The sequence below is a fragment of the Sinocyclocheilus rhinocerous genome, unplaced genomic scaffold (assembly GCF_001515625.1).
Source record: "Sinocyclocheilus rhinocerous isolate Xijiao unplaced genomic scaffold, SAMN03320098_v1.1 scaffold44, whole genome shotgun sequence".
NCBI lineage: Eukaryota > Metazoa > Chordata > Actinopteri > Cypriniformes > Cyprinidae > Sinocyclocheilus > Sinocyclocheilus rhinocerous.
This window is the reverse complement of record NW_015631022.1, coordinates 1,945,618-1,969,969: the sequence shown is the minus strand read 5'-3', so window position 1 is coordinate 1,969,969 and position 24,352 is coordinate 1,945,618. Positions and strand designations below refer to the sequence as shown.

The following is a 24,352-nucleotide window of genomic DNA, read 5'->3' as shown; positions in this document are numbered from 1 at the left end:
TCATTAGGATATTAAGTAAAGATCATGTTCCATGAAGATATTTTGTAAATTTCCTACCGTAAATATATCAAAACTTCATTTTTGATTAGTACTATGCATTGCTCAGAACTTCATTTGGACAACTTTAAAGATGATTTTCTCAATATTTTGATTTTTTTTGCACCCTCAGATTTTCAAATAGTTGTATCTCGACCAAATATTGTCCGATCCTAACAAACCACACATAAATGGAAAGCTTGTGTATTCAGCTTTCAGATGATGTATAAATCTCAATAATAAAAAAAATGGACCCTTATGACTGGTTTTGTGGTCACATGTCTTTTTTTGTCTACGCAGAATGATCAAACATCAGGAATCCCCTAAAAGATGCGGTATGAAGCATGCACTGGAGTTTTAAAGCACAAAGATAATCTCATCTATCCTGCCATCTTCAGTTCATGATGAACAGCACCTCATTCACACCGAATCTCTCCAGTTTAAGCAACGGGACAGATGTGGCGGTCTCTGGTCCCGTCACCTGGAGGATGGCCATGATCACTCTCATAACCGTCCCACTCTCCATCATCACCATCATAGGCAACGTCCTGGTCATGATCTCTTTTCGAGTCAACCCTCTCCTGAGGACAGTGAGCAACTACTTCCTCCTGAGCTTGGCCGTGGCCGACTTCATTTTAGGCGCCGTCTCGATGAACCTCTACACTACCTACATCCTGATCGGCCAGTGGACTTTAGGACACCTAGCCTGTGATGTGTGGTTGACTGTGGATTATGTGGCAAGCAATGCCTCTGTTATGAACCTGCTGGCCATCAGCGTGGACCGCTACCTCTCTGTCATGCGACCCCTGACCTATCGGGCCACTAGAACGCCCAGAAGAGCGGCGGTGCTGATTACTCTAGCGTGGACCGTCTCGTTTGTGCTTTGGGCTCCAGCTATTTTGTTCTGGCAGTATATAGTGGGTCAACGGACTGTTCCAGAGGGAGAGTGTTCAGTGCAGTTCCTGTCTCAGCCTGTGATCACATTCGGGACAGCCATCGCTGCGTTTTACCTGCCGGTGAGCGTGATGGTGGCGTTGTACTGGCGGGTGTACCGCGAGACAGAGAAACGCTCTCAGCAGCTCGCTGGACTCATCGCTTCACAGGGAGGACGCACGGGAAACGCATCTCAGGTGGGATTCAACTGGGCTCGTCTATTATTTTACATTTTAGGTCTTAAAAAAGGTTCTTTGTTAGCATCAATGGTTCCATGAAGAACGTTTAATACCATGGAATCTACGTTCTTTGTAGTGGAACAAATGTTTTTAGATTTACAATGTGAAAGAAATGGTTCTTTTAAGAACTGTTCACTGAAAGGTGCAAGGTTCTTTAGGGAACCAAAAATGGTTCTTCCTTAAAAAAACAAAACAAACAAAAAAAAACATTAAAAAAAAAATGCAATTAATGCATCTTCCTTTTTTTCAATTTATAGTTTATGCATATACAGTTTATTGTTTGTGAAGATTGTTTTAAGTTCACTCAAATTAAAAGTTTTCAAAGCCGATTAAATGATAAAAACAATGGCTGTAAATTATACTGTAATGTTGAATGGCTATAATTAATGCTGACCTTAATTAACAGGCTACTTAGTAAAAAGATGCCATTAAACACATATTTTAAATATACCTTCTTTATGTTGTTTCTACATTCATTTGGAGATCCAATGTGAAATTATGACAATATAAATATATATATATTTATATGTAATTAATCGTGATTAATTACAGAACAATTTTAAAATGTTAGTTAATTTGTTTTTATCGATTGACAGCATTATACATAATATAGATCTCCAAATAAAAATTAGCAATAAAATTCCTTCCAACAGCTTATTAATTTGTGGTTCATTTTTAAGAATTGGTTTTAGTTTAGTTTAGTTATTTTTTGTTAAATTGTGGCCACTGTGTAATAATAACACTGTGTAAAAATACATTTGCTAAACAGGATGTAGTGCTGTACACTGAGACAAACAAATACCCAATCACACAAAACATCACAGAATTTAAAATATCTATTGCTAATACTGCTATTTTTTTTCTTCTAGAATGACATAACTTCTCTGAGGATAATTTAAGAAACTGGATTTAAAAAAAATAAAATTTAGCTACCAGGATTACATAAAAGAATGGGGGGAAAAAACTATGTTTACCATAAAAAGAAAACAAATGTAAAAACAATTTTCCCAAGAAAAATTATGTTTTTTAAAAGAAACAAGTTACAAGCATTAGTGCAACCTGAAAGACAGATGATGTGCTACATGCTATTGCTAGTGAGATCTAGTGTTATTTTAGTATTGTTTATTTACTGTATTTATTAATATTTTGACTTAACTTTTGTTTTTACAGTTGAAATCAAAATTTACATACACCTTGCAGAATCTGCAAAATGTTAATTATTTTACCAAAATAAGCGGGATCATACAAAATGCATGTTATTTTTTTAGTACTGACCTGAATAAGAGATTTCATGTTTACATTATAGTCCACAAGAGAAAATAATAGTTGAATTTATAAAAATGACCCCGTTCAAAAGTTTGATTCTTAATACTGTGTTGTTACCTGAATGATCCACAGCTGTGTTTTGTGTTTAGTGATAGTTGTTCATGAGTCCCTTGTTTGTCCTGAACAGTTAAACTGCCTGCTGTTCTTCAGAAAAATACTTCAGGTCCCACAAATTCTTTGACTTTCCAGCATTTTTGCGAATTTGAAACCTTTCCAACAATGATTTTGAAAATGATGCATTAAGAGAAAACTTTTGAACAGAATGAATATTTTTACATTGTTCTTATTTTGCCTAAATATCATATTTTTTCATTTAGTACTGCCCTTCAGAAGCTACGTGTTAAATGTTCCCCAGAAGACAAAATAAGTTAAATTTACCCTGATCTTCAAATTCAAAAAGTTTGATGCATGGTTTGTCCTTCTGGAGCATCAGTGAGCGTTTGAACCTTCTGTAATAGTTGTGTATGAGTCCCTCAGTTGTCCTCAGTGTGAAAAGATGGATCTCAAAATCATACAGTCATTGTTGGAAAGGGTTCAAATACACAAAAATGCTGGAAAACCAACACATTTGTGGGACCTGAAGGATTTTTCTGATTTTTTTGTTAGGATAGGACAATATTTGGTCGAGATACAACTATTTGAAAATCTGGAATCTGAGGTTGCAAAAAAAATTGAAATATTGAGAAAATCGCCTTTAAAGTTGTGCAAATGAAGTTCTTAGCAGCAATGCATATTACCAAACTAAAATTGAGTTTTAATATATTTACGGTAGGAAATTTACAAAATATCTTCATGGAACATGATCTTTACTTAATATCCTAATGATTTTTGGCATTAAAGGAAAATTGACAATTTTGACCCATACAATGTATTTTTGGCTATTGCTACAAATATACCCCAGCGACTTAAGACTGCTTTTGTGCTCCAGGGTCACATTTTAGAAAGGAGTGAACGAATGTAGGGAATGAAGTCATTCCCGGACACAGCTTAGACTACAAGAAACAAACTACTCCTTTGGATGTCACAGGGTTATTAAATAAGCTCAAAATCAGTCAAACTGAAGTAAACTAATACTTGATATTTATATACTGATGAAAGAACAAAGATGTTTACATTTTTTGTCATTTAATATGTCTCCCAGAGATCTTGTCACAGCAATTCTCGCAGCGTTGAAGATGTCAGACCGCAAACGGACCAGAACCAGCACAAGAAGACACACAGGACCATCTGTCCAATCATCACCCACCGGACAGCAGCGTGGTGGAAGAAACGAAGGGAAAGAGACGAGATGTCCAGCTCGTATCCCACAGACAGCCATCCACAGGTGGACGACAATAACAAATACATTCCACTCGTTCGGATGGATAAGACTGCGGTCAGTGATCTCCACAATGACCGTAACGCCACCAAGAGGAGCTGTGAGTCCGGAAGTCAGAATTCGCTTAATTCACCTATGAATCCTATAACCACGAGTGCTGCTCAAGCCCCGGCTCGATCGCTGGCCCGCAAAGCCCGGACCTCGTGTCTGATCAGGGAGAAGAAAGCGGCCCGGACCCTCAGTGCCATTCTCCTGGCTTTCATTGTAACATGGACACCCTACAACATCATGGTCCTGGTGTCCACTTTCTGTGACGACTGTGTTCCTGAGGGCCTGTGGCAGCTGGGATACTGGCTCTGCTACGTCAACAGCACGGTCAACCCCGTCTGCTACGCGCTCTGTAACAAGCACTTCCGGGTCACGTTCAGGGCGCTGCTGCTCTGCAGGTGGAAGGAGCATAAGAAGGGGATCAGATGGACCCCGACGGGGAATGGTTGATGTTGGGTTTTCTCCCTTGATGATATCAGTGATTCAGCACTGGTTGACAAATGCAGATCTTTATGATGATGCCAAAGTGTATGTGGGCTTGAAAAGATCCTAGAGATCAAAGTTGTGCATGAAATGTATGAAGTTCAGACCAGCTGTTTGTGAAATCGGTATCTTGGCAGGGTATGTAGCCGTTTTTAAATTTGAATTGCCTTGACACATTCAAAATATAAAATGTAGCATCTGGGTATGTTTTTTTATGAAGCATAAACCCTTTAACCCTCTGGTGATGTTTGGTAAAAAAAAATGTTTTTTTGAATTGTACAAGACTTGGTAAAGGTTTTGGCACTTGTTACATTAACAAAAACAATAATAATAATAAATAAAAATCATGGACATAATTCAAAAATGTTAACTGGTCCTGAAGAAAATAGTCACTTATATTGTTCGCATTGGAAACGAATGGGAACCCAAACCCAAACAAAATCTTACTGAAAGCTCATATTTTTGTGATATCAACCTCAAATTTGGAACACTGCTTATTTAGATTTACGGCTTTGATTTTCATATAGGTTTAGAGTAAAACAGGTTTTGGAAAATATATATTGCATATAAATTTTTAAAATAGCATTTTGTATATTATAACAAACTTAAACTTCTATAACTTTTTAAACTTTTTTTTTTTTCACTTCAGCTATAATTTGCCAAGTGTCTTATTTAAAACGAGACCAAACCAAACCTAAGTCTGCGCTCCAAAGCATTCAAGCGATTCATTTTCAGGTCTATGCTCAGTGGTTAATAAATGGATCACAACTATTCCATAAATATAATTTAGTAGCATAAATCACAAAATAGTAAATGTAAAACATTGTAAAATTATAATATTGTATATTCATTTAATTGAAATACATTTTGACCATCATGTGAGCAACACCAGATGGTTAACATACAAACTGTGTACCAGAGCTGCAGACATGAACTTAGTAACAGCAGAGTGAGAATTATGTAACAGATGTCATGCCGCATTATATAAGCTCTTAAATTATAATGATATACATTTTAATCTAAAATCTTGATGTTAAAAACTATGATATTTAAAAAAAAAAACTCTTACCTCATGTCTATTATTTCATATGTATACATTTTACTGGGTCTCAGAGTACTATAGTACATTTCAGTGCAGCTTTTATTTACTTTGCTGGTAGCATTCATAAAAAATACACATGATTAAGATTAATGTCTCTGTTACACGTATGTTTATTATGGAAAGGCCAATATGAAAAATGTAAATAAAAAAAGACTGAAAAATACAGCATTTACATTTAATACCAAATACAATATGACATGATATACCAAAAACAAATACAAAACGATACAGTACTCACGATAATTCAATATGGTCAACAATAATAGATATTGGTTATATATCATCACATACAAAATTCTGCTACGAAAGATAACCCGCCTCATGAGAGTGTTTTTGTAGAATTAAAATGAGCGAATCCAGAAAATGAAGAAACAGAAAACATAATTAAAATAAAAACACAGCACCATCTTCTGGTGTTTGAATCTGGACCTTGGCACAATTACGTCCTGAAAGAATAACTTACAAGAAATAATCATTTATGACAAAGACAGAGATACACTTCTTGTACAAATGAATATTTAAATCAATAACATCCGTGAAGGATTAAGCCATATGTTTGCTCTATGTAAACAAATGTATCTTGAGTGAACGAGACGGGAAAAAAAAATATTTGGCAATGCATAAACAGGTGCTTAATCATCTGAACCACTGGCCCTAACATCAAGGAATGTGGAAATACTGCTCATAATGCATGAAGCGTACAGTATATGATCCATTTCAAACCTTTCCTTTATGCACTCTTTCATTTCAAACACTGCTTGTGATGTGTGTAACAGTCATAGTGAGATAAAAACCAAAAACAATGGCTATGTTAGGGCCAATGATTTCTCTTTCTGCCTCTCCATCATTCTGTAAAATCTCACGACCGTCTGTGGATTGTGAGGGCTGCGCATTCTTCAAGCTAGACTGTTTTCATTATCACTCCATCGCAGGGTTTTGGCTCTGATAAATGGAGGCCTTGTCCTTCAGAAGAGCCAGACACAGGTGGCAACTCCAGCTTCCTATAAACAAGATTAAAGCCAAATATTAATCAGTGGCAAACACACAACTATAACTACTACCAACTTAAACAGCGATAAATGCATAAACTCGTGCAATCGTTTTGGTGTCAAAGATGTGGCTTCACAAGATAAGTTTGAATATGCAAACACACACACATGAGATTTGATTGCTTTTTAAAGCTTTCTGGCTTTATTTTTTTGGTCTGTTCCTCATGCAATGCTATTGCACTGCATCTCAAGACTTGGAATATAGCACACAAGTCAATAATGTTACATGCAAAACTCAATGTTAACCCCAATGTTGTGTTCCGGTCATTTTGACACAGAGAGGATTTTCTTTTTCCCAAAATGCAAGTTAATGTTAACGCATTGGAACAAAACTTACTTTGTTCACACAGGGTATAAACAACATCCAACTTTTTTTATTTTTTTTATTTTATCTTTTTTGGGATTTTTGTCCTTCACCTTGTTACACTTGTGGTGTTCCCCGTAGAGAATGACCAGCCTTTTAAAGATTTCTTAAATTCTTATGCTGTATTTATACCAAATATTGGATTCAGTTTTTTTTTTTTTTTCTATCAACTTGTTTTCTTTCAAGTAGCACAGGTTTTGTACACTGATCGAACATAGGCCTCACTAATCTGAGTTTATGCACCTCTGCTTTTCCATGAACATTATCCACAATAATGATTTTTTCACTCTTAAACTGAGGTGCATGAGCTCAGATCATTGAGGCCTACGACCAATCAGTTACAAAAAGAAATACAAAACCTGTGCTAACTGAAAGAAAACCAGCTGATAATATTGAATGCAAGATTTGGTGATAATAGAAATTTACATGCCATTTTTACACCAAACACCAAATTAGTTAAAGGATTTTCAGCACATTAAAAAAATGACTTGTCATGGCACATACATACATATATATATATATATATATATATATACAGTATCTCTCACAGAAGTGAGTACACCCCTCACATTTTTGTAAAGTCATTTCTTCAGTTTTGACATGAGAAAAGATATAATAAAATATTGACAAAAATGTGAGGGGTGTACTCACTTCTGTGAGATACTGTATATATATATATTCTTAAATTATAATTATATTAACCTTAATAAAAAAATGTTGATGTTAAAAGCAAAATGCGATTTAAAAAAAACAATTATCTGATTATGCATATTATTTCACATGTGGATAATTTACTACTGCTTTATGGATCTCAGGGATATAGAACTAAAGTAAATTTCAGTGCAGTTTTTTTTTTACTCTGCTGGTAGCAGTCATGAAATATGTGATTTTTGTGTGTATGTGCATATAGAAACATATGGACCAATTTTGTGTGTTCTAAATTTTTGAAGATTGATGAGACTTGTCCCCATTCAGTATGGCCTGGGAAGCGAATCCAAAAAGAATGGATTCCTTGATTCCAAGGTTTTGGGAATTGAGAATCGATCCCAACAGCTGGAATTGATTCCCTTGAAGGCAAATCCTCTTTAATAGCCTTTTCAGTTTATAGAGCTAATCATTAATTCACCTCTTGGCCTCTAATTTCAACGGGAAGTCCGATTCATCTCCACAAACCTGTTCTTTTGGATGGGTTGTTCAATGAAGCGATTCAAAAATACGATTGCAGCTGTTTTTTTACATGGCTGCATGTACATATACCCAGGTGTCATGGTATGTCACACTGAAACATTTAAATAAATGTTATTGTTTAAATAAATTACTGTTTATATAAATAGAGGGGGCAGTCGTGGCCTAATGGATAGAGAGTCGGACTTGTAGCTCGAAGGTCGTGGGTTCGAGTCTCAGGCCCGGCAGGGATTGTAGGTATTGGCTGCCCACTGCTCCGAGTGTGTGCTCACGGTGTGTGTGTGTGTTCACTACTGTGTGTGTTGGATGGGTGCCTAAATGCAGAGCACAAATTCCAAGTATTGGACACCATACTTGGCCACACGTCACTTCCTTTCCTTTCCCCTGGCAAATATGTGAACCTGGACCACAAAACCAGTCATAAGGGTCCATTAGCGACTTAAGACTGCTTTTGTGCTCCAGGGTCACATATGTGATTATTACCTTTAATTCACTTTGTTTTGTTGTCACAAAGCGATCCTGCATGTACAATAGCTTACGACTGACAAATATCGATTATCCTATGCTTTAGACAAGTTTCCTACAATAAAGTTTTTGTACCTAAAACATATAATATGGACACAGACAGGGATTTGTTCTGAGATCTAAAGTATATAAAAAGAATAATAGTTAATTATTAACAAACTATTAATTAGCTTAAAGGATGAAATTGTCTTGTTCTGTTGCTCAAAATGGTTTTGAGCGCCACTGAGCGCTGAAATGGTGTTGAGCGTTTTGTACTACATGAAGAGATAATAGATGCTGATAATAATCAATGACTACAAAGGAAGTTTAAAAGGAAGTAAGCCTTCATATCATGTAGTCACAGCAAGATAAAGTGAGCACGTTCTACCAATCTATAAAGAAAAAAAGAATAGAAAACAACAGTGGACAAATCGATTCCAGAACCAGGAATCAGAAACGGTTTTGGAATGGAACAGCCGTGAAAGGTGCAAACTTTCTTGAAAATGTCTTTCTTTTTGCATTTAATGGAAGAAAAAAAAGTGGTATGAGTCTGGAACGACACGAAACTGAGTAAACGATGATAAAAGCGATTGCTCGTACCTTCTGGAGGGTCTGACATGGGAGGGCTGAGGCAGTACATGTGGTATCCTCGATCACAGTCATCACAGAACAGAAGCTGGTCCTGCGCAAGAAGATTTAAACACATTAACAGATGGTTTTGTGAAGTGTTGGGGGTAACGCATTACGAGTAACAGGAGTTACATAATCAGATTACTTTTCTCAAGTAACTAGTAAAGTAACATTACTTTTCAATTTACAAGAAAATATCTAAGTTACTTTTTCAAATATGGTTTCCCATTTATTGACGGGCAGCTTTCCAGTCTCCAGGTTGAGAGAAATCGGGAGCAAGCGCAGAGGCGATGTGTGAACCTATGTTAGTGTAGTAAAATGTGAACATGCTTTTACTCATTTCACTTGCACAAAAACAGATTCAGCGTTCTTCAGAATGAATAAAAACAGTGAAATGCAACGAAAAATATGACACCAACCTGCAATAATTAAATCTGTTAAATAACAAATATGCTTTGTGTTTAATCCCATTTTATTAAGCAATGCCTTTGCTGCTGACCATACTAATAAGCAAAAATTACTTTAGATAAGCAAAATTTTTTTTCTTTACTGAAGAGTTTATTCTCCTGCATCCTATTCTTCATGCACAACTGAAAGGTTTGTTTTAGCTGCGCCGTCTACCGTACAGATGTTAATTCACATCTTAATAATTCATTATTCATTTCACTTCTGGTGTGAAAGGGCTTTTACATTTGCCAAAAATAGAACTTTTTAGATTTAAAACAAACAAGTAAGTACAGCCATGATTTAAAAAGTACCGCAAAAGTAATGTAACGCATTACTTTCCACAAAAAGTAACTAAGTAACATAATTAGTTACTTTTTTAGGGAGTAACGCAATACTGTAATGCATTACTTTAGGGCTGTCAAAATGGCTGAAAAACTAAATTAGAATTTTGTACTTCAATATTATCAAAATTCGAATGATATTGGAATTTAAAATGCATAATTTCAGTTAGGGTGAAGAAAAGCTTTTGGCTTCTCTTCTGAGGCCACAAGAGGGCGCATCGAGCAAAATATTATGCACGTTTATTCAAAGCATAAGATAACATGACTATCTGTGAAAAAAAGTGCATTATGTTTAAAATAATGTTTATAAACCAATTATAATGAATTAAGTTGCTTAAACAACTAAATTTTTCATTTAAAAACACGAGATGCAGTGGGACGGGGAAAAAACCCGCTATAAAGTCTCGATATATGTTTTTTTCACAGTTAAACTTGCATTAATTTTACATGGCTTTCTAAATAAAAGCGATTGCTCTTTTGTGCGAGACGCGAGTGCAACGGTGATAGATGTCCCTCTAGAAAATGCGCGAAATATGTGTTCTGTGTGAACGGCTTGATTTCAGTTTTGATGTAAACAAGATCTTCTCCGCATTGATGTTCTCTTTTCCCGCAATATTTGTAATGAACAACGCATTTGGCTTCTCTCCTGAGGCCACAAGAGGGCGCATCGAACAAAATATTATGCACGTTTATTCAAAGCATAAGATAACATGACTATCTGTGAAAAAAAGTGCATTATGTTTAAAATAATGTTTATAAACCAATTATAATGAATTAAGTTGCTTAAACAACTAAATTTTTCATTTAAAAACACGAGATGCAGTGGGACGGGGAAAAAACCCGCTATAAAGTCTCGATATATGTTTTTTTCACAGTTAAACTTGCCGCATCTAGTGGCTTCAACTGGACAGGCTAACAAAAACATTAAGATGCAACGACACTTACATCGTCTTCGCATCTCGTGCGCCACTGATAAGGCTGCCTCCTTAACGCTCACCTAAAATTCGAATGTATCGTTTTTGCATTCAATGTAAAATATGTGAAAAATTATGTGTTTTTCGAACAACCTAGTATGAGAGCCTGTTCTAGTACACCCCCAAAACAAAATCAAGACTTTGTAAAAGAGCATAATAGGACCCCTTTAAAAGTAACTTTCCCCAACACTGGTTTTATGTGTTTGACTGATCATGTGAGGAGACTCACGTCATTCTCAGATGTGCCACAAACGTTGCAGCACTTGCACTCAATGCACTGCCAGTGGTAAGTCTTCACAGCTGCCATCATCACGGCGGTGAACTGCAGGCACGAAGGATGTCCTAAGGAGGGATGGGAGAAAAAGGCCACGTGTGAATTATGTGCATCTCAACGTGGAGGTTTAGAGCTTGTTGTGTGTCTGTGTCGTACCTGAACGTCCACAGTCAGAGCAGGACACCAGTTCTTCAGACTGGCCTGTTTTCTGGTTCATGTTAGAGTCGCCCAGGCAGAAGTCACAATAGTCATTGGGTAACGCCAGGCCATTTGGTCCTTTCTTAGGGGCTGTAAAAAAAACAGAGGATCAGATGAACCTGCTTTCATTAATGTTTTGACTGGCAGGAATATCCAAATCGGCGCTGCAATCAATGTGGTCGCAACAAAAGTTACAAATATTTGTAATGTCGTCATATACAATATCCTTAAGAAACAAGGATCTAACAATATCTAACTCTTTAAATATTGTATAAAGGGTATGGTTCAAACATGAAGAACGGGTACATCTCGTACTCGTTAAATCCTATAAATTGATCATGCACAACAATAAAAGTGATGTGCCAGGAGTGCACTTTCCATCATGAATGAACTCACTCTTGGGTTCCTCTTGTGGTGTAGGTGAGTGCATCTCAAGTTCTTCTCTGTCTTCTCCCTCCTCATCAGCCAGGTGAGAGTGAGTGTAGTGGTAACTCAAACCTGGTCTGTTTTTATAGCGTTTCCCACAGACTAATAAAAAGAAAAGGTTTAAAATTAAAACAGCAGTGTGAACAGGACATTCACTGCTGTTTCAACAAAGGTTTTCAATGTACTAAAGCTCCCTCTCCTGACATCAAAACCATGAGCATATTTAGATGTGATTTCTCATAATGCTCAAACTGCATTTACTGCAACAACAGCGTTACACAAAGGTTAGCCACATACACTAATAAGTTTCTTCTACTCACCAAGGCTGCATTTATTTAAACAAACACAATAAAAACAGTAATACTGTGAAATATTATGATTTAAAATATATGTGAATACATTGTAAAACATGATTTATTTCTGTGATGCAAAGCTGAATTTTCAGCATCATTACTCCAGTCTTCAGTGTCACATGATCCGTCAGAAATCATTCTAATATGCTGATTTGCAGCTTATATACATTTCTTCTTGTTAAAACAATCGTGCTGCTTAATGTTTTTGTTAAACTGTGACACATTTTTTTCAGGATTTTTTAATGATTTAAAAGTTCAAAAGAACAGCATCAAAATAGAATTTAGTAACACTTACAGTTACTTGGAAAAAAAACAAAACCCCAGACTTTTGAACAGTAGTGAACCATAGTTCACCATAATAAAAACATCCAATTGAACTAAATGTTGCCTAAAATCGAATTCTAAAGTGATTTCTGCAAAAAATAACCATAATGCTTCAAAAGAATGCCTTTTTAAAACAACAATCACTCAAAATAAAATGTGTCACAACTCACTGTCACAAGCATACGGTTTGTCTCGGTCTTCCTGGGCAGCTGCAGCAGCTTCCATTTTCTTTTTTCCATTTCCAACTCCTCGACTCTGGCAGATTAAAATGACATTTTCATAAAACTATTCCTCCAGGCCATCGCATGACCAAGAACATCAGCATATAATAAATGCTTAAAGAGATAATTCACCCAAAAATGAAAATTCTGTCATTAATTACTCACCCTCATGTCGTTCCAAACCCGGAAGACCTTCGTTCATCTTCGGAACACAAATTAAGATATTTTTGATGAATTCCGAGAGCTCTCTGACCCTTCATAGACAGCAAGGATCCTAACACTATCAAGGTTCAGAATTGTTAAATAAAGTAGGATTACTCACCCTCATGTCGTTCCAAACCCGGAAGACCTTCGTTCATCTTCGGAACACAAATTAAGATATTTTTGATGAATTCCGAGAGCTTTCTGACCCTTCCATAGACAGCAAGGATCCTAACACTATCAAGGTCCAGAATTGTTAAATAAAGTAGTTTTTTTTTAGCACAAAAAGTATTCTCGTAGCTTCGTAAAAATACGGTTGAACCCCTGATGTTGCATGGATTATTTTACCGATCTCCTTGCTACGTTTCTGGACATTGATCATGTTAATGACATTGCTGTCTATGGGAGGGTCAGAGAGATCTCGGAATTCATCAAAAATATCTTAATTTGTGTTCTGAAGATAAACGAAGGTCTTCCGGGTTTGGAACCACATGAGGGTGAGTAATTAATGACAGAATTTTCATTTTTGGGTGAACGATTCCTTTAATACTGTATCAATATTCAATTAATTAAGCAAAAGCAGACTAAATAAATAAATACATTAAATAAATAAATGTATGCATTTAGCAGACGCTTTTATCCAAAGCGACTTACAGTGCATTCAGACTATACATTTATTACCAGTATGTGTGTTCCCTGGGATCGAACCCACAACCTTTTGTGCTGCTAACGCAATGCCACTGAGCCACAGGAACACTAGACTTAACACTAACAGGAACTTTTAGACTAGGCATGTTACCTTAGACTTTCCTTTTCCTCTTCTTTTTGGGGTCTCCTCCTCAAAATCTTCATCATCCAGATCATCCAAGTAGTCTTCCGGCTCAAGGATTCTCTGAGAACGACAGGAAACGATCAGGCTATGTATTCATAAAGGAAGATCCATCAGTTATGTGCTCAGAGTATACAGTACATAAGACGCCATATTGAAAAGCCCTGCTTCATACCTTCCTGATGCGTGTGGAGCCGCTGTGGCTGCTGGCTGCACTGGTTCCAGTGATCTCAGTCAGACTGGCTTCTTCCTCAGGCGGTCTGAGCTCCGTGGACACTCTTTTATCCAGCGGCTCTCCTTTCAGCAAGGCCTCCAGACTGCTCCCATCCAACGGGCCCAACACATCTTTTTTCAGGTTCAGTTCCAGCTCAGCTTTGAAAAGATGCAGTTTTAAATCATTTGGTTAGGATTTGCAATCTAATTTTAAATATGTTCTCTCTGACTTAACTATCTCAATCTATATTGTTTATATTTATTAACCCTATAAAGTTTGACATTTGAAATAACCTGAAAAAAATTTTTTAAATGCAAGTTTATTTAACCTTTTGATAAAAAGTTTGCATATGTCATAAGGGTAAATTTTTTGAAATTGAGATTTATACACCATCTGAAAGCTGATAAATAAGCTTTCTATTGATGTATGGTTTGTTAGGATAGGACAATATTTGTCCGAGATACAACTATTTGAAAATCTGGAATCTGAGGGTGCAAAAAAACAAAATATTGAGAAAATCGCGTTTAAAGTTGTCCAAATGAAGTTCTTAGCAATACATATTACTAATCAAAAATTAAGTTTTGATATATTTACAGTAGGAAATTTATAAAATATCTTCATGGAACATGATCTTTACTTAATATCCTAATGATTTTTGGCATAAAAGAAAAATCGATAATTTTGACCCATGCAATGTATTGTTGGCTATTGCTACAAATATGACTGGTTTTGTGCTCCAGTGCCACAAATGTGTTTTATGTTGAGTATCACATTTGATACACCAGGCTTTTATGGCTCATATAGTATAATGTAGAAGAATATGGAGATTAGATCAAAAATAAGATGAAATTTTGAGTTTGTAACGTAAACCAATGAGATATTTATAACAGCACTACTTACATAAAATGCATATAAATATCAGTTTTCAATTTATACCTCCCAAAAATGTTTTAATACGGATGATATTTAAATGCTCAGTTTTATGATCAAAGCTCTGTAGTTTTCATTATTAAAAATGTAATGCAATGCAATAAAGACATGATTGAGAGATGAACAAATAAACGTTACCCAAAAGCCTGATGTATTATATATGGTGCTCACATTTTAACATGATTTTTCTAAAAAAAAATTATGCACGCATAATCAATTAAACCCAAGTTGCTTCAATCCAGTAAGTGTTCATCTTGAAATATTACTAATAATATATAAGTTATTAATACATTTACTAAATAAAAAGGAAGCCATGTAGTAGATTGGGTATGGTTTTCAGAGGCTTTAGAAATTTGTGTATCAAAAATTGTGTTATAGATTTAAACACAAGAACAGGTAAAGACAATCACTGCAAGAAATAGATAATGTTAAGCATTACAAACAGGCTATGCTATAACAGATACCAGCTTTGAGTGGAGGAAAAGCCAGAGGAGGGTCTTCTGGTGGGTGAGATCTTCTCTTCTTCCTCCATCGGCGAGCAGGATATGTGTACAGCTGTCCCGGTGCGGTACCTTAAAGAGAAATCATATGTTAGCAGCAGTAGGACGGACTGAGAATGGAATAAGTGTATTGGGCTGATGCTGAACCTGCACTCCTGTGTCTCTTCTCCATCCAAATGTAGCAGTTGCTTTGAGCGACTCCAGTCTGGGAGTCCAGGAAGGGCATGAGGATGCTCCTCTCTGCACACAGCCGGGCGTTATAACTGTGACACTGCTCCAAAGCATCTTTATAGTACTGCTCTCCAAGCCTTCAGTCCACACACACACACACACACACACACACAAGTTACTTCAAAGCATGTGATTTAGATTACCGTTAGTAAACATATTCACATTTGAGTAGTTAAATCCTAGTCTTGGGAAAATAGCAGGGGATTTTTTTACTATTACATTTGGTGCGAATAGGTCATTCTAAGTCTATATACTGCAGTATTTCCTCTCTCAATCAGTAGAAAATATGGTTAACACCCGGTCATGCATGAAAAAAAAATACCGTCATGTACCGCGAAACCGGTATAATTTTGAAAAATACCGTGATATAAATTTTTGGTCATACCGCCCAGCACTAGTCACAATGTGCTGATATGTGACCCTGGAGCAAAAAAACAGTCTTAAGTCGCTGGGGTATATTTGTAGCAGCCAATAATACATTGTATGGGTCAAAATTATAGATTTTTCTTTTATGCCAAAAATCATTAGGATATTAAGTAAAGATCATGTTCCATGAAGATATTTTGTAAATTTCCTACTGTAAATATATCAAAACTTAATTTTTGATTAGTAATATGCATTGCTAAGAACTTCATTTGGACAACTTTAAAGATGATTTTCTCAATATTTTGATTTTTTTGCACCCTCAGATTCCAGATTTTCAAATAGTTGTATCTCGGCCAAATATTGTCCTATCCTAACAAACCATACATCAATGGAACGCTTATTTATTCAGCTTTTCGGTGTATAAATCTCAATTTCAAAAAAATTTACCATTATGACTGGTTTTGTGGTCCAGGGTCACATATGCAAACAATGGACATCAATGGACCCTAATGAGGTGTACTATTTTTTGCCAGTATAAAAGAAGCAACGTCAATAATATAGACATTTTTTTTTAAAAAGTTGGACAAGAAAACACAACAACAAGGCAAAAGAACTAGTGACTGGTTAGTGCAGCAGATTTTAAAAGAACACACGTCTGTATGTAGCGCTTTGATGTCAGAAAACGATGAATGAACGATTTTCATTATTAGCCAAACGCCACCCCAATGCTTCAACCTTACTGTTGACAATAAAACCGTCCCGAACAAGTCACAAATCGAGAATATCACACGGATATTCATTCAAAGAGTTTAAAAACTACATGTACTCACACTTTAACGATATTCTCCACGGCCGTCGCCATTGTTTTGCTGTAGTGGGCTGTTGTTGTCTTCACTGCGCATGCGCACTAGCTGTCCTTTTTGAACGAACGCTACGTTCTGGTCTTCAGAGGAGAACATGTTTGATCCGTCATAGCAGATGAAAGCGAACCAGACTAAAGTTTCTGCAAAACTGTACAAAATACATGTGACCCTGGACCACAAAACCAGCCATAAGGGTCAGTTTTCTGAAATCGAGATTTATACACCATCTGAAATAAATAAATAAGCTTTCCATTGATGTATGGTTTGTTAGGACAAGACAATATTTGGTCGAGATACAACTATTTGAAAATCTGGAATCTGAGGGTGCAAAAAAAATCAAAATATTGAGAAAATTCAAATATGAAAAACTTTTGAGGATTTACGATGCTGATGACCGTTAAACGCGTCATCACAATCTTGTGAAAAGGGTCCATTACCGAAATACAAACAATAGTACTACAGTTATCAAAATAACTCAGGGTTGCCAGGTTTTCACAACAAAAACCCGCCAAACCAGCCCAATTGCGTTTTGAGGGGGGCCCTCTGTAAAAATCGCGTTCATCTTGTTTTTTTCTTCTTCATATTCTTGATATTAGTCCCGTTTTAGTCAAAAAACGAATCAAATATTTCATTCCTTGTCCGCTCCTACTGCATTCCAGTATGTCTTTGATCCACGTCCAGTTAATCCTATTTCCCCCATGTCTTTTACGAAGATCATCCATTAAATTTCATATTTTGTGCAATACACAACAACATGTTCTACATTCTCAGGTATTTGGCACTGATCACAAAGTCCAGTTGACATGAAAAACAAACCGCGGCAATACCCACATGAAAAAATACTATAGTGATTTATAGTAAATACTACAGTGTTTTTGAACCATACTATAGTAAAGTGTATTATACTGTATATATTATAGTATTTACAACACGTTGTTAATTAATGCTATAGCATACTGTAGTATTAACTATAGTGAACTGATAAACTGTAATAAATACTGTAGTACACTTTAGTTTTTACTACAATAAACGGTAGTGTATTGTAGTATAATATACCCTATAGTTGTAGAAAACTTAGTACAGTAGGTTATTGGGTAAAGTAATTTGTTTATATTACTATAGTTGCTATATTACCACAGCAACTATAGAATTACCACAACAAATTAATTCAAGTACTTTACTATAGTATGGTTCAAAAACACTACAGTATTTATTTACTATAAATTACTATAGTATTTTAGTAGCCCAATTCCGCGGGAAAACCGCGGACTTGGCAACACTGCACCCGTTGATCTCATACTGCGGTGGGCGTGGTTACGTTTACATGACATCATCCGTCCGCACCACCGCCGCCGCCATTTATATTTCACCGCCATTTTACATCAACCCAGCGGAAAATCGGTTGCGAAGATGACGGCTCAAATGGAAAATCAACTGTGCAAGCTGTTTGTCGGTGGCCTCAACGTCCAGACCACCGACGACGGGCTGCGAAATCATTTCGAGCAATACGGAGCGCTCACGGACTGCGTGGTTGTGCAGAACCAGCAGCTGAAGCGCTCGCGTTGTTTCGGTTTCGTGACCTACTCGAGCCCCGAGGAGGCGGACTCGGCCATGGCGGCCCGCCCGCACGTTCTGGACGGTAACAACGTCGAGCTGAAGCGGGCCGTGGCCCGGGAAGACGCTGGCAAACCCGAGGCCCTCGCGAAGGTGAAGAAGATATTCATCGGCGGGCTTAAAGACGATATCGAGGAGGATCACCTCCTCGACTGCTTCTCCCAGTTCGGCGCGGTGGAGAAGGCGGAGGTGATCACGGACAAAGAGACCGGCAAGAAGCGGGGCTTCGGCTTCGTGTATTTTGAAGACAACGACTCGGCCGATAAAGCCGTGGTGCTCAAGTACCACGTTATTAACGGGCATAAAGTGGAGGTGAAGAAAGCCCTGACCAAGCAGGAGATGCAGGCCGCCGGTAGTCGCGGTGGCCGTGGCGGCCGCGGAAGGGGGATGGGAAGACCGCAGAACGGCTACGGCGGGCGCGGCAGCGGATACGGTAACTACAGCGGCGGCGGCGGCTATGGAGGCAGTGACGGCTACGGTGGCGGGTATGGGGGAGGCTACGGGGACCAAATGGAGGGCTACGGCGGTGGTAACGGCTACAGTGACTTTGGCAGCGGCTATGGCCAGCAGTCCTCTGGCTATGGCCCAATGAAAGGTAATTACTCGGGCAGAAGCAACGCTCCTTACTCCCGAGGAGGTGGTGGTGGTGGTGGTTACGGCAGGGGGGGTTACGGAGGCTCGTATTAGGAGCGTATATTAGGTCACAAATTAAGAGCAGCTCCTTCCCCAGCCCACATCACAGTTTTGACCACACATTATCTTCAGCTAAGTAGCCAGATTGAGCCACCTTAATGAGGCATGGCATTGACTGAAACACTCAAGCTCCATTCAGGAGTTCACAACTTTATCCAGCCTAGCAGATCATAGGTAACGTTAGGGCTCACCTATCCGACTTTACTCAACACCTCACAGCTGTTACTGCTACTACTACACATCCTTTTGCTCTTTTCCCTGAAGTACTAGGGAGTTTTTTTCCCCAGCAAGACATAGGACTACTACTCCGGATCTCTACTTATTATAAGACTGGCCAGTGGTGTCTTGGCAGGCTACTTGTTCGCGAAACTGTTACTCACGTTTTTTGTGCTTTGGGGTTAAGTTAAGAGTAGTATTTTTTGCTTGTTAATTATTGTATGCATGCGTTTTCCTACTTTTAGTATATGTATTGTATTTTTATTGTGTGTTTTCTTTTCAATACATTATAGGGTTGCAAAACGATTAATCGCATTCAAAATACGTTTGTTTACATATTTTATGTTTGTGTACTGTGTATATTTATGTATATATAAATACACACGTGTATACATCAAGGAAAAATGTTAGATATATATATAAAATATACTATATAAAGTATAAATATACATAACATTTTTTTTTTATATATATATATACATGACTGTGTATTTATATATCCATAATAAAAATACAGTGCACACACACAGTTTGTAAACAGACATTTATTTTGTATGCGATTAATCGTTTTGCAGCCCTACATTTAAATTTGGTTTTGATTGAGAGCCAATCACAGTGAACCCCTGTAGAGATTCAAAAATTCATTGGCTGGCAGCAGGCATGATTTGCATATCACAAGTAAAAATCCCATTCGTTTTCTTCATAAGACAAGACCTACTGTGAGCTATGAGGTTAATTGATGTTATATGCATTTGTTGAAGCCGCCAGTGGGCATTGTTTTAACTCATTTTGCAAATATGTTAAAATTAACCATGATTCTTCAAAAAAAATCTTAAATAAAACCTGTTAGTGCCCACCCACTCCCATGAAGCATGCCGCATGATGTAATATTTTGTATATATTTGCTTATTTTGCAATAAACGTAAAATTTTGTTTCTATATACACACTCAACATCTTTAAATCAATAGTTTAATCTGTCATTCGCAATGCTTCTTGGGATTGCAGTACTTTTGATCTTGTACCCATTTTTTTTTTTAAAATTTTTTTTTTTTTTTTTTTTTTTTTTTACTTTTTAAAAATGAATGGGAAAAATACTCCAGAAAATCAAGGCAGCTGAAAAAGTGGACACTGTTGAACTCAATTTGCTGCAGAGTCTGCCGCCAACCAATGAAAGATTGAACTTTTCTTTAATTAGGCTCGATGGCAACTAGAAGCTGTTCGTCCTAACATAAGAAACGTGTTGGAATAAACAGAAATTTTTGGCGTCTCAAAACCGTAGCAAGTTAAAGAACTAGTTTCAGGCTCACTAAAACAGCCCTCAACATCCATTAATATAGTGACTAACGTGTGTCTCCTCCCAATTAGTGACATTTGTTAAATAGTTCAAGCACATTATGAAAATATTGTCATTGGTGTTACAACGAACCTTTTCGTCGGGGCTCTGAAGACCGATTTGAGTTGTTTTTCTACAGTTTAATCATTTAGTAAAGGACTTAAATGCTCTTGTCTCATTGTATTACTGCTTCAACGGAATAACCTATTGAATATTGTTTATTTCAGATACAACTGAACTGTATGTATTTCTGTTAATAAAAGTCATTATTCCGTAGCCAGTATGGTTTATGGCCAGCTGAGATTTATTGGGTCGCCTATGAGGCCCGTGTAGCGATTCAGTCTTTTCATCTAGGTAAGACTAAAACTGGAGGCCAGCCTTTGCCGTCATCAGGCATTGGCTCTAGTGCTCCATATTAATGACATTTCTTTGCATCAGACATGTGGGGATGTCAATATTTTCCCAACCATATGTTGTCTTTATTCTTAAAATATGTTTAGAGCTTTGTTCCAATACTTTTAGTGATCAAATAAGACGGATCTATACCTTAGCTGTGTCCACTACTACGTCATTGGATTCTCCAGGGCTACTCCAGAGATGTAGAAACCCAGCTGAAAATCCATAGGATAAACGCACCAGGTTTGTAGAAATGCTTTATACACCAGACATTGCATCGGGTGTGTCTTTAACATACTTTGGATCCACCTGGAACGAAATCAGGTATTTGTGAGTCGTTAACGTAAAGCGTGCATGCAACTTTATTTCAGCATTTCCTAAATTCTAGCTGTGAATAGCGTTAACTGGCGGTGACCATGTAACTTAGAGGAAAAGTGGAAATTAGAACATGCTCTGTAGTTCAATGTGGTGATTGTGGTCTATGTAGTTATGTCTTAATCCAATATTTTAGCCGATTTCCAGTTTAAGGTCAAACCGGAGAACGGAGCTTATAGTTCCTGTATACTTGACGCATTAGTTCCAGATATTAATGACATCAAATGCAAAGGAGATCAGCATTTATTAAGCAAGGTTTGTGCTTTCAGTTATTTACCTTACATCTTATCAATCCCCCTCCCCTCCTCATCTCGGTGTTTTGTCCTACATTTCTGGCAGTCTAAGAGGGCAGTGGGTTTTGTTGATAATCGAGTGAGACTAGTGAAAATGCAACTATACAACCTCTTGACACTGGCCTTTTCAAAAGTGCTGTCATTTTCAAAGCACACCTCCTACAAAGACCCTTCTTAAAGGCACAGTGTGTAAATCTGAAGGGGTTGTGTAGCTAGACATGTTTCAGGACACCGCTTGTTGACTTGACGCTTACATGCATCTGCATCTGTCTTCTTTTTCCACAGAGAACGCAATGGAAGGATTTAAATAAAATCTCACTTCCAAGCGCGGCCGCTTGATGAACCTCTGCTGCGGCTGTGAATCCAGATGCTCTGAAAGATGAAGAAAGAACTCCAGTGAGTTTGGTAAGCAGGTTCTTTTTTTAAATCCGTGTTATACAGTAAGTCACACAAATTATATTTACAGAATTTCCTTTTTTCCCGTCTTTGCGTTCGAGCAGAGTTTGCATATGAACGCATATGCCAGATTCCCGTGGACCTCCGAGAGGCAAGATGCTCATGGTAAGATTTTGTACGTTAAGCCCTGACAATGAATGTCTTGCGTTTCAGTGATTTGAAATCAAAATATTTCGATTACATATAGGGCTTAAGCGACAATTAATCGTTCAAAGTCCACTTACGGTATTCTAGGTGCTTAAGATTTCTAGGTGCTTTTTTTCTTTCTACAGGTTATCTTAAGGGTTTTTCCATTGTTTTAATTTAGTTTAACATTATTATACTGTGCTTATGTAATTTTTATTTAAAGAATAAACCGATCCAATGTATAGTTGACATGAGGCTTAATACTCTAGAAAAGCAATAAGTTTTTCAGTTAGTGTTTTCAGCTTGTTTATTTTCATCTAAAAATATGGCGTGCATTTGTTTCAAACAATGGTATAACGCTATTCAAAACAATGTAAATTTCGATAATTGTAATTTAATAATCGCAATTACTATTTCAAGGGAAGAATTGACAATTATGATTTTTGTCATAATCGTGCAATCCTAATTACGTTCTCCTTTTAAGTTTACCATGGTTTGTCAAGCATCATGGTCTTTTTGTGGGCCTTATCACTGAGATTTGCTCACGTCGCTGGAAAATGTGTCTTCTGTTTGTTTTATTACAAAACTTGTAGAAACATACAAGAACAGGGAAATGAGACATGAATATATTCCTATAAAGAGGACAGAAAACAAATATTCTGGATTTGCGTACGTCAAATTATGGTATTATCTATACAGAAAAGTACAAAAATAAAATTACAACATTTTAGAAAAGTTGTCATAATGCATCAAAAATTTGGCACTCTTTGTTATTTGTAAGTCTAAGAGATGAAACGAGAATCAAGTTCAGCAAGATAAAGGGGGAAAGACAAAGGAGATTTTTAGCCATTTTTGCTTATGAATGAAAAAATTTGCATTCGATACAAGAAAATTAACAACATATTCATCAGGTAATAGCTTTCATAATAAAAAATAACATCTTTGAGGATGAAAGTATGGGTCACATCTGTAAGGTTAGATACATAAGCGCTTAAATCAACCCATAATTTGTTGGTAATACTACAATAAAAAAACAAATGGGCAGCGGTTTCCTCAAAACCACAAAATGAGCAAGACTCATCAACTTTAGAATATTTAGAAATAGACAAATTAACAGGATAAATTATGAAGGATTTAATAATGAATCTCCTTAACCTTGTTAGATGTACAAAATTTACTTGGCAAAAACTAGGCCTTTCTCCAATTTATATTTGTTATAAAGGAACCTCAGTAGAATTTCCCTCTTGGAGTAGTCTTTCTCTTTGTCTGAAATATTTTGGGAATATGTCTGTTATTGCATTTCCGATCTAAAATAGCAATACCACCTAGGGTTGCAAAAAGGTGGAAAACTTCCAGTAAATTTGGGAAATATTCCAGAAATTTTGGAAAATTTCCAGGATTTTTTTTGGAATATTCCAGGGATTTTTGGAAAGTTTCCGGAAATTTTCCACCCCTTTGCAACCCTAATACCACCCAAACGTAAAGCTGGATAAACACTGTTGCCTTTACTGAATCTAAGGCCATTTTTGATTCACAGGGTTAACATTTTAGGGTTAAGCCTACTGGGATGGCTCTCATCAAAGTATTATATGTGTCTTCTGTTTGTTTTTACAGACCTGGTGCCAAGATGATGCCGTGATAATGGTACTTGGAGGGCGACTGCATTCGGTTCCTTTGACTGGAGTTGAATCAAATGCATAATGGCAAAGTGCACATGAACACGAATAAACATGGCGTCGAATGTCTGATGAATTCAATAAAAAAAATTAACTGGATATATTTTGAGTCTGTTATTAATGTTTGAATGCATCAAGTGGTGTTACACAGGATGGAAAAAGGATAAACAATGAGTAACGTTTACACTATAACACAATAAATGATTAACTTTCATATAGCTGATATGGGCCACAGAAGCATGTTAGCGTGATTGTGTTCTGAAG

The 24,352-nt window shown here is 36.9% G+C and overlaps 3 protein-coding genes and 1 long non-coding RNA gene across 6 annotated transcripts in view; 3 read left to right on the top strand and 1 right to left on the bottom strand.

Annotated features, from left to right (window-relative positions):
- Positions 1-4,547, top strand: part of LOC107741113 (muscarinic acetylcholine receptor M3-like) — a 9,283-nt gene extending 4,736 nt beyond the window's left edge. The window contains exons 2-3 of the mRNA XM_016553704.1: positions 337-1,166; positions 3,676-4,547. Coding sequence (XP_016409190.1) covers positions 438-1,166; positions 3,676-4,350 — 1,404 coding nt within the window. The 5' untranslated portion in view covers positions 337-437 and the 3' untranslated portion in view covers positions 4,351-4,547. The remainder of the gene's footprint in view (positions 1-336; positions 1,167-3,675) is intronic.
- An 892-nt stretch (positions 4,548-5,439) lies between these two features.
- LOC107741074 (zinc finger protein ubi-d4-like) lies at positions 5,440-16,973 on the bottom strand. Its single transcript, XM_016553666.1, has 11 exons — positions 16,877-16,973; positions 15,597-15,757; positions 15,414-15,521; positions 13,981-14,177; positions 13,776-13,868; positions 12,725-12,809; positions 11,848-11,979; positions 11,410-11,541; positions 11,209-11,321; positions 9,188-9,269; positions 5,440-6,486 (listed from the first exon to the last, which is right to left on the bottom strand). The coding sequence occupies exons 1-11, from the start codon at positions 16,906-16,908 to the stop codon at positions 6,404-6,406; spliced, it is 1,218 nt and encodes a 405-aa protein (XP_016409152.1). The 5' UTR covers positions 16,909-16,973; the 3' UTR covers positions 5,440-6,403.
- A 1,307-nt stretch (positions 16,974-18,280) lies between these two features.
- Positions 18,281-19,731, top strand: LOC107741073 (heterogeneous nuclear ribonucleoprotein A0-like). Its single transcript, XM_016553665.1, has one exon. It carries the CDS (start codon positions 18,320-18,322, stop codon positions 19,208-19,210), a length of 891 nt encoding a protein of 296 aa, XP_016409151.1. The 5' UTR covers positions 18,281-18,319; the 3' UTR covers positions 19,211-19,731.
- A 220-nt stretch (positions 19,732-19,951) lies between these two features.
- LOC107741072 (uncharacterized) lies at positions 19,952-24,187 on the top strand. Of its 3 annotated transcripts, none has more exons than XR_001640161.1 (4): positions 19,952-21,405; positions 21,685-22,235; positions 22,331-22,391; positions 24,027-24,187. It is a non-coding gene; the product is annotated as an uncharacterized LOC107741072 (long non-coding RNA). The 3 variants fall into 3 exon arrangements; XR_001640160.1 differs by having other exon boundaries at positions 19,952-21,792; positions 22,116-22,235; XR_001640159.1 differs by having other exon boundaries at positions 19,952-22,235.
- Positions 24,188-24,352: the final 165 nt, after the last annotated feature.